Source organism: Solanum dulcamara, chromosome 5 (genome assembly GCF_947179165.1).
Source record: "Solanum dulcamara chromosome 5, daSolDulc1.2, whole genome shotgun sequence".
NCBI lineage: Eukaryota > Viridiplantae > Streptophyta > Magnoliopsida > Solanales > Solanaceae > Solanum > Solanum dulcamara.
The window spans coordinates 2,674,517-2,684,511 of NC_077241.1; the positions used below are offsets into that span (position 1 = coordinate 2,674,517).

General features: G+C 36.3%; 1 protein-coding gene across 1 annotated transcript; it reads left to right on the plus strand.

Moving 5' to 3' along the window:
• The first annotated feature begins 8 nt into the window (after window positions 1-8).
• On the plus strand, window positions 9-9,557 carry LOC129888764 (AP-2 complex subunit mu-like). The gene is made up of 13 exons (XM_055963763.1): window positions 9-393; window positions 2,472-2,649; window positions 3,114-3,204; window positions 4,051-4,145; window positions 4,337-4,426; window positions 4,517-4,565; window positions 4,642-4,780; window positions 5,178-5,294; window positions 7,679-7,769; window positions 7,852-7,994; window positions 8,645-8,759; window positions 8,993-9,037; window positions 9,117-9,557. Exons 1-13 carry the CDS (start codon window positions 311-313, stop codon window positions 9,195-9,197), a joined length of 1,317 nt encoding a protein of 438 aa, XP_055819738.1. The 5' UTR covers window positions 9-310; the 3' UTR covers window positions 9,198-9,557.
• Window positions 9,558-9,995: the final 438 nt, after the last annotated feature.

The window sequence follows — 9,995 nt, forward strand, 5'->3', positions numbered from 1 at the left end:
TTGAATCCAAACCTCTAATTAAGCATTAAAAAAAAAAAACTTTAAAATAGCACGAGTGCTTTTTGAATTTTCCTTATAAACAAATTCGAAAAGCACAAATAAAGATCTCAGCACTTTCATATCATATATTTTCAGTCCAAAAGAGTTTCTTTTCCCTAATCGAACAATTTCCCCCCCAAAATCATATGAAAAACCCTAGAAATCTCATTGATTTTTGAACAAAAATCTCAATTTGATCTGATTTAATCGATTTTTTTTGGATTTATAGCTATTTTATTGTAAAATTGAATCAACTGTTTGATTAGCAGCCATGCCAGTGGCGGCTTCAGCAATATACTTCTTGAATCTCCGTGGCGATGTCCTTATTAACCGTCTCTACCGTGACGATGTTGGGTATTTGCTCATTTTTTAATTTATACCCAATTTCTTTCTTCTTTGCTCAATTTTATTTTGATTTTGATTTTGAGTATTTGTTAGTTTAAGAGAAATAATTGTTGATTTGTCTTTTTGAATTTTGATGAATGAGTTTTAATATGATGCTAGAAAGTTTTTCGTAACTGATGAGTGGCGGAGTCACTATTTTCAGTACAGGTACTTAAAATATAAATGCTTTTCCTTGAGCCTAGGTCTATTGGAAATAGGGGTAAGGTCTGCTTTTCCTTGAGCCTAGGTCTATTGGAAACAGGGGTAAGGTTTGCGTACATTGTACCTTCCCCAGACACCACTTTGTGGTATTACATGGGATATGTTGTTGTTTTTGGAACATTACTATGTATACATAAAAAATCATTTTGACTTTGTATATACATTGTAATTTCCCGTGTGTGTGTTGAGCTCAAAGTTGGAACCTTTTTTTTGTGATATGCCATTAGATCAGGTGATACTGATACCGGTTAGCTAGGTTAAGGTGTAGTTGTTAAAGTTGGTTGCCTGTAGTGCTGTATAAGACAAGCTAAGTCTTGGTGTAAATTTTTGCCTCACATAATTAAAAGTTTTGATTTCCTTGCTCACTTTTACTTGATTTTGATTTAGGGACTTAATTTAAGAGAAACGATGTTGATTATTTTTTGAAGTTTGATGATTTAGTTGTAGTATGCTGCTAGAGAGTTTTCGTAATGTGTGGTAAGTTCAAAGTTGTTACCTTTGTATCTTGTACTGTTAAATCAGGTGATACTGGTTAGTTAGGTTAAGGTTTAGTTGTTTTAGTTGTTAAATGTATATTGTATAAGATTGTTTGTAATGCTGTATAAGACAAACTGACAAACTAAGTATTGGTGTAGAATTTTTGCCTAACTAAGTTTTGAAGTTTGATTTCCTTACTCAATTTTACTTGATTTTGATCAAGGGAATTAATTAAGAGAAACAATTGTTGAGTTGAGTTTTGATGAATTAATTGCAGTCTGCTGCTAGAAAGTTTTTCCTAATGTGTGGTTTTGATAGCTCAAAGTTGGAAACCTTTTTTTAATCTTATGCCATTAGATCAGGAGATACCGGTTAGTTAGGTTAAAGTTTAGTTGTTGAAATTGTTAAACATAACAGATTGTTTGTTGTGCTGTATAAGGCAAACTAAGTCTTGGTGTAAAATTTTTGCCTAACCAAATTAAAAGTTTGATTTCCTTGCTCACTTTTACTTGATTTTGATTTAGGGACTTAATTTAAGAGAAACAATGTTGATTTATCTTTTGAAGTTTGATGAATGAATTGTAGTCTGCTGCTAGGAAGTTTTTCGTAATTTGTGGTATTGTAAGCTCAAAGTTGGAACCTTCTATTTTATCTTATCGCCATAGATCAGGTGATGATGGTTAGTTAGGTTAAGTTTTAGTTGTTGGGGTTGTTAAACAAAGCAGATTGTCTGTCTTGCTGTATAAGAAAAATTAAGTCTTGGCATAAAATTTTGCCTAGCTAATTGAAAGTTTGATTTCCTGGGTGGATATTTACATTTTAATGTGAAGTACCTTGTCGGAGGATGAATATTCTTCTTTGTTTCTTGTTTCTCAAGATTGACCCGTTCAAAAATTTAGAATTTCTTTTAATCTTGCCTCTTCAGGAAGTGGAGAAAATGTGTTTATTAGCTCATCATGATTTATCTTCGGTCAAACACATGTCTAATTGGTCCCTCAGTCCCTTATAAATCAATTTGTATCTAATACAAAAGTGTTCACATGCGAGAATAATGTGCTTCTTAGCCTGCTAATTTAGAAATTTTGTAGCTTCTATCTGACTTTTACCTTGCTTTGGGTCTTTGGCATCCAATGCCATCACTATAAGTACTTTAAAATAACTTCTACTTACTCTTCTTTTTGGTTGTCATGTTATAAGTGCTTATGTTTGTATGAAGGAAACTAAGTTCGTCTTTCAAATAAAGTGCATGTGAATCAATCATTGTGTCACCTGTCAGAATAAAGAAGCCGGTTACTGCATCACTTTGCTATATTTTTCATTTAACTATGAGTCTTTTCAAATTTTATCAGGGGGAATATGGTAGATGCCTTCCGGATGCATATAATGCAGTCAAAAGAACTTGGTACATGTCCCGTCCGGCAGATTGGAGGCTGTTCTTTCTTGTACATGAGAATTAGCAATGTCTATATTGTGATTGTTGTTAGCAGCAATGCAAATGTCGCATGTGCATTTAAGTTTGTTGTTGAGGTAAAACTCTATTGCTTAGTAGAATCATTCTTGCACTCTGACTGATGATTCATTCTTGCATCTGACTGATGATTTAGGTCTCAACCACTGTTTTTTATTTGTTTGTAATGAAAGCTTTTCATGTGTTTCCCTCCCCCTCTCTCTGGAGTAAGCGGAGAACGTCAATTTTTGCTCTCTTAGCATCAGTTGTTCACAAATGAACAGTTTTGTGTATATATCTTATGGATTGGAAGCATGTCAGGACTAGTATCTTAGTTTTAGTTATATTGAATTTCTGCACCTTTCCATATGTACTGCATTCTCTCTTCTAATCAAGAAATCCTGGTACTTCCTAAGAAGTGGAGATGAGAAAAATAATGTCATGACCATGACTTTATTGTGTAAATATGTTCTTCTGTGTGTTGTGCCAGTGTTTTCTTTTTACCACCAGAATAATAAAACTGCAATCCGCAATACACATGCAGGCTGTTACACTATTCAAATCTTATTTTGGTGGCGCCTTTGATGAAGATGCCATCCGCAATAACTTTGTTTTGATTTACGAGCTATTGGACGGTAAGCTTTAGGTTCTGACATGTTATCAGGGTTTGACAAGGGAAGCCTTTCTATGAAATAACTTCTTCTGGTTAGTTTGCTTCATCTTTGCGGTAGTAATGTTAATTTTTTGTGATTGTTCTCCCCCTGCTCCGTCTTCCTTCTCAATATGGAGAGGAATGATATAAATGTAATGATAATTGGATAGAGTACATCTATGAGGATAAGGCAAAATGACAACAACATACCAGTATAGTCTCACAAGTGAGGTCTAGGGAGTGTGGCTTTAACATGGGGTTGTGCGCGTATAAGATGACTAATGTTGAGAGACGTGTTATGGGCCCAAACTATGTCTATAGAGATGCATTAGGTGTGGTGAAATAATATTTAGGTCTTGCTTAAGAAAATTTTGAAGCCTCTTTATAATTGAAAGGAAAGAACTACCTGGACAGGGACTTTGGTTTTTTCGTGTGAGTTACTGTTTTTGTATCATTAATTCGTCCTTCAAAGAATTTCAGTTCAATGCACTGGGACAGACTATATATATCCTCTTTGGACATATTTTCTAGTTGCTAATATCAAAATATTTCATTGGGATATCCCTATTCTGGACAATATGCTGTGGTGCACAGAGTCAATAGAGAATGTATTCCTCTAGTGTGACCGTTTACTAACATTTCAGTTCATAGATTTTGCACCATCTATTGGCAATTTTCGGTTGCTTTCAGGTTTGTCTATGGAAAATTAAGTACACTTATCTTCCAACAAGCAATTATCTACCTTGGAATTTTAGTGCAATGTGTATGTGCTACATGCTTTTATGTCAAAAAGAGTAATCATTTTTCCTGTATTTATCTAAAATTGCAGAAATTATGGACTTTGGTTACCCTCAAAATCTGTCACCTGAAATTTTGAAACTCTACATTACTCAGGAAGGTGTCCGGTCATCCTTTTCATCCAAGGTTAGTTATTTTTCCTGTGCTTGCTTTCATAGTATGACAAAAAAATGTTGAACAATAGATTTATATTATCTACCTGTTTGATCTACTAAATAAAATCATCATGAGGGATATTATGCAGTGAGATAATAAATATGTATTTTGAGTATTATATCAATCTGTGTTTCCCTTCACAATGCAACAAAATCCTGCAGCATGTAGATAAGCCAGTTCCAAATGCAACATTGCAAGTAACTGGTGCGGTTGGTTGGCGCAGGGAGGGTCTTGTTTATAAGAAGAATGAGGTGCTTTTTGGCTCTGTCTTTTTTAAAATTTCTACGATCTTTTATCTTCCCTAGTAAACCAGTATTTGATGAAGGTTTATATATCAACAGGTATTTCTGGATATTGTGGAGAGTGTTAATCTCCTTATGTCTTCAAAAGGTAGAAGTTTTATAGTTTGGTAGGTGTCCTTTTTTTGACCAGTTTTTGGTTCTCATTTAATATATTATACTTGCAGGTAGCGTCCTCCGTTGTGATGTAACTGGAAAAGTTCTCATGAAATGCTTCCTTTCTGGAATGCCTGATCTGAAGTTGGGCTTAAATGATAAAATTGGCCTTGAGAAAGAGTCACAACTCAAGTCCCGTCCGACTAAGAGGTAGTGTCTGACTAATTGTCTGTGGCATTGCTTCTTGTGCTAGTTGTTTCAGGAAACGTCACTTGAATGTTACTTCTGTGTTTCGTCTATACCATTTGTTTCCTGGAGAAAGTTGAATCGTTTAGTTCTTTCAACCTCCTAATTTGACCTCATAAAGGAAAAAAGATAATTTCCCTGTCATTCATCTTCTCAGTTAATTTACCTTAACGAATAAAGATGACAATCCCACTTTATTGTGATTCTGCTTCTTTCAGTTGGTTCTCCTTATCTGCAAATTTTCAATGATAACTGTCCTCAAACATGTCTCAGTTTGGGCTCCAATTAGTTTCAGATGCTACATGTTTTGTTAATTATTTCTGCTTATTAACATAGTATATTGCTCTCCTACCTGGTGCAGCGGTAAAACTATTGAGCTCGATGATGTTACTTTCCACCAATGTGTAAATTTGACAAGATTCAACTCAGAAAAGACCGTCAGCTTTGTCCCGCCTGATGGTGAATTTGAATTGATGAAGTAACTTCTTACTTCTTTATATACATCTTTGTTTTCTGGGCTCTTTTGTTTTTTCTCTCATCTCAAGCCAGGAGGCTGAAGCTGTGGTTCCTCATTTTATTCTAGTAGAAAATGCTGAAGTTCCTTGGAAAATGGTTTCTTGTTACAGTGATTAATGGTACTATAGTCTATAACTATGGCAGCATAAATGTCAAATGTATCTGTGTCCCAGGAATCATTTTGGGGCAGCTTGTGTGCACCATGAGTCCATGACTAATCCACTGGGTGCTTGCTACATCCTCCCACCACACAATTACCAGATAACTTTGTCTACCAAGTCTTTGATAGGTGGGAAGAAATTACCTACTATTTTCTTTTGCCTCTACCGCAATTCGAACCTTAGTTTCCCTAGTTCATCGGAACTTCAGTGACCATTATGCCACTCGCTTGAGTTCAGTAGAAGTTCTATTATAACCAGCTTAGCCTCATAATTGTTGTCCTGTTATTTGGATATAAAACCTCTGCTACCTTTCCTCCATTTTCTGTATCAACAACAATCCTTGTGTAATCCACAAATAAGGTCTGAGGAGGGTAGAGTGTGCAGACCTGCCCCTACCTTTGAGAAGGTCTAGGATGTTCCCAAAAGACCCTCAACTGAGCAAACGGTGAAAAAGAGGTAATAGCAACAAACAAAAATAACAAGAAGATAATCAAATATTGAAGAGAAACAACAAGTAGTGATCGAAATCTAAATATAAAGAAATGAATAATACTAAACTCTGGGAAAAGGCAACGACTATGAACTAACCTTCGATCCTAATCCTCGACCTCCACACCCTCCTATCAAGGTCATGTCTTTGGTGAGTTGAAGTTGCGTCATATTTTGCCTAATCACCTACCCCAATATTTATTGGGCCTACCTCTACCCCTTCTCAAGCCTACTATGACCAATCTCTCACACCACCTATTCGGGGCACCCGCACCTCTTATCTTCACATGCCTGAATCATCTCAGCCTCCTTCCCGCATGTTATCTTCCACGGGAGCCACTCCCACTTTGTCCTGAATATCTTCATTCCTAATCTTATTTCTCATGGTGTGTCCACACATCCACCTCAACATCCTCATCTTCTCTATTTGCATATTCATATTCTGGACATGAGAATTCTTGACTAGCCAACTGTCCGCCTCATGTAACATAGTCGGTATGACCACTACTCGGTAGAAATTACCTTTTAAGTGTAGGTAGCACATTGTTGTCACATAGAACACCAAATGCTAACCTCCAATACTTGGTAGGCCACAAATTGGGAGAATTTGCACCTACATTAAATTTTAGAGGACATGCAAAAAACAATAATTTCATTCACCCCGCCCCAATACTATGAGTTACAATCCTCATCAATCTCTCCATTACCTTGGATCACTGACCCCAGGTATTTTAAACTTCCTCTATTAGGGAATGACTTATGTATCAAGTCCCGCTTCCATCTCCGCTTCATAGGACAAATCACTAAACTTGCACTCAAGTAATTAGTTTTGGTCCTGCTCAACTTTAAACCTTTAGATTTCAAGGTCTGTCTCGAAACCCCTAGCCTCGTGTTAACTCCGCCGCGCGTCTCGTCAATTAGAACTATGTCATCTGCAAATAGCATGTACCAAGGCACCTCTCCTTGAATATGACATGTCAATATGTCCATAGCCAATGCAAATAAGCTAAGAGTGTATCCCTGGTGCAACCCCATTTAGTATCTTCTTTTGCTAAAAGTGACACAATGTGAAACTTGAGCCCCTTATTTAGTTTAAAATTGAATCTCTTGGTTTTGTAATTGGTTATGTCAAATTAACGTCTGATTTCCTTATGGAATATTTACCTCATGTTTTATGCATTCAAGAATTTTATATTGGATATTCCAGCATCCTGATAAATCAAAACTATTCTTTCTCCTCCTAGTCAATTTGTTCACGTTCCCACTCATATTTCATAATGTGTGTTCCAAACTCTTAACTTAATAAGTTGTGGAAAAGTTAAAGTATTATCAGAACTGCTTGAGAAGTCTAGCAAGATACTCAAAGCAAAAGAAGCACTGGAAAAAAATCCAGAATTCTCTGAGCAATATAAATTGAAATAGTGTAACCTTTGAAGTGATGGAACAAGGGTTATTCTTACTTTCCCGGACTCCACTTTGTGGGACTACACTGGGTATGTTGTTGTTGTACTTGGAAAGTGTTGATGACCAAAGTATGGAGATTGTGTCTTGGCTTTTAAGCTCAAAATGTATGTCACTTGATTTGTAAGAGGTTCAGATTTTACCTTTTTTTTGTTTTGTTTGAAACTGATATCATGTTCAGATCATGGGCATTGTATAACATAGTGCCTGATATTGTTAAACCGTTAATCTTCAGGTACCGCATTACTGAAGGAGTAAATCTTCCTTTCCGTGTATTACCAACTATCAAAGAATTAGGCCGTACACGTATGGAAGTGAATGTTAAGGTTTGATATGGAATGAATTTTGATTTTAAACGTCAATTTGTGTTTATATGATTTACTGTTACTAACTTTGATTGTTTTTCAGGTTAAGAGTGTGTTTGGTGCAAAAATGTTTGCTCTTGGAGTAGTTATTAAAATTCCAGTGCCAAAGCAAACTGCAAAAACAAACTTCCAGGTGACGTCAGGGAGAGCAAAGTATAATGCAGCCATTGACTGTTTGGTTTGGAAGTGAGTATTCAATTGCTTAATCATGGTTGGCGTATTTCTTGAAGATGTGGTCAAGTATAGTGGAGCCTTCTTGTTTTTGTTTGTCCATAGTTTACCTGAACAGTAGGATAAAACAATAATTCAATGTTAATACCTCTTCCTATTGTGTCTGATTGGAGGAGTTAAATTTACTTAAGGCCAGCTGAGTGTAATATAACCTAATCCAGATGGAGGAGAATGGTTTCAATAGGTCATGGTTTAATAGAGAACTGATTGCTCAATTGTTTGGAAAATCCTATGTGTTTATTTCTTCCCAATTGGGTTTCCATTTTGTGTTTAAAAAAAGGGCAGCCCGGTGCACAAAGCATCCTGCATTCATGCAGGGTCAGGGGAAAGGCCGTACCCCAAGGGGTGTGATGTAGATAGCCTACCTTAATGCAAGCATTAGTGGCTACATCCACAGCTCAAACCCGTGACCTATAGGTCACACGAAAACAACTCTTTATGTTTAAATTTGAATATATCTAAAAGTTTCTTGGTCATAGTAGAGCATACAGAAGTGATGATCATGTCCTATTTTTGCCAGTAGGCATGTAGCTGTATTTGTACATTCTTCTGCAATAAGGTTAGTTTCTAAACATAGAATCTTCATTATGAACAACTTGGTGCAGGATACGAAAATTTCCGGGGCAAACTGAGTCGACATTGAGTGCTGAGGTTGAGTTAATTTCGACAATTACAGAGAAGAAGTCCTTGACTCGGCCACCAATTCAGATGGAATTTCAGGTAAATATTTTCCTTCCCGAAAGACCTGATAACCATGGTCCATTACAGTTCACGATCTTCTTTATCTCATGAATGGATCTTTTGGAGTGGGTTTGGGTTGGGAGTGGGTGGGGTTATTGAGTCATTGCAGGGTGTAGTTCTTGTAGTTTATGGTTTTAAAGAACCCATTCAACTTTGTTTCATCATATTCTATTGACTCTTAGAGTTCATGACCATTTCCTTATTCTTTGCAGGTTCCCATGTTCACAGCATCTGGATTGCGTGTTCGGTTTCTAAAGGTATGTTTGCCAAACTTACAATTCAATAGTGTTGTTCTTTTGGTATGAAGTTCAGCTTCATATAGTTAGCTTTGTGCAGGTGTGGGAGAAGAGTGGCTACAACACTGTTGAATGGGTTCGTTATATCACCAAAGCTGGTTCTTATGAGATTAGGTGCTAAGATGAAACAACTTACATGAGTTTGAGGTTGTCGTTGAACGATAACTCTATTTGAGGGATGCAATTATACCAACATCTGTGCACCGGATCCTGTCACGACTTAAAATGTGCTTGGGCGAGTATAGTACTAGGATGGGCGAGCCCCAGATAGTTCTCGTGTTTCATCCTGTGTTGACACCACCTAGTTTGGATTTGAGGCAGGGCTTGATTATCTTTTTTTTTTTTTAATCTTTTGTTGTTTTGGTGAGTTCTTTATGAGGACTAAGAAGAGGCCTTTTGTTAATTCTAGTTTGTTTCATATATTTTTCCACAAAAATTACTGTATCTTGTATGGTTCCTGGAAATGAATTAGATTATTTTTTTTTGGTCTTGAAAGCAGATATATTACAGAAAAAGTTGTGATTGATCCAACTCCTATGACTTCTTTGACATTGTTTCCAAATCTCACATATCCTCCATCTATATCTTTAACAACTTTGGAACTTTCTTTTTTGTCTGTTATGCGTCTGAAACACCCACTATCAGTGATCCACACACAGATCCAGTATGATTTCTTGGTGTGATCCCTGCAAAAACAAGGAAATTAGTTCCTTTTAGGTACCCAAGTATTTTTAATTTGGGTCCTTGATGATTCCATTCGTTTTAATTCGTTTGACCTATTTTGACTCGACACAGAGTGTAAGAAAGTAAAAGAATTTTTTTTGAATCTTGTGGTCTAAATTAAAGATATGTCAAATGTACCAAAATGGTCGGAGTACTTGTTTCTCCTAGTCTTGAATTTTTGGGTTTCCAAATCCAT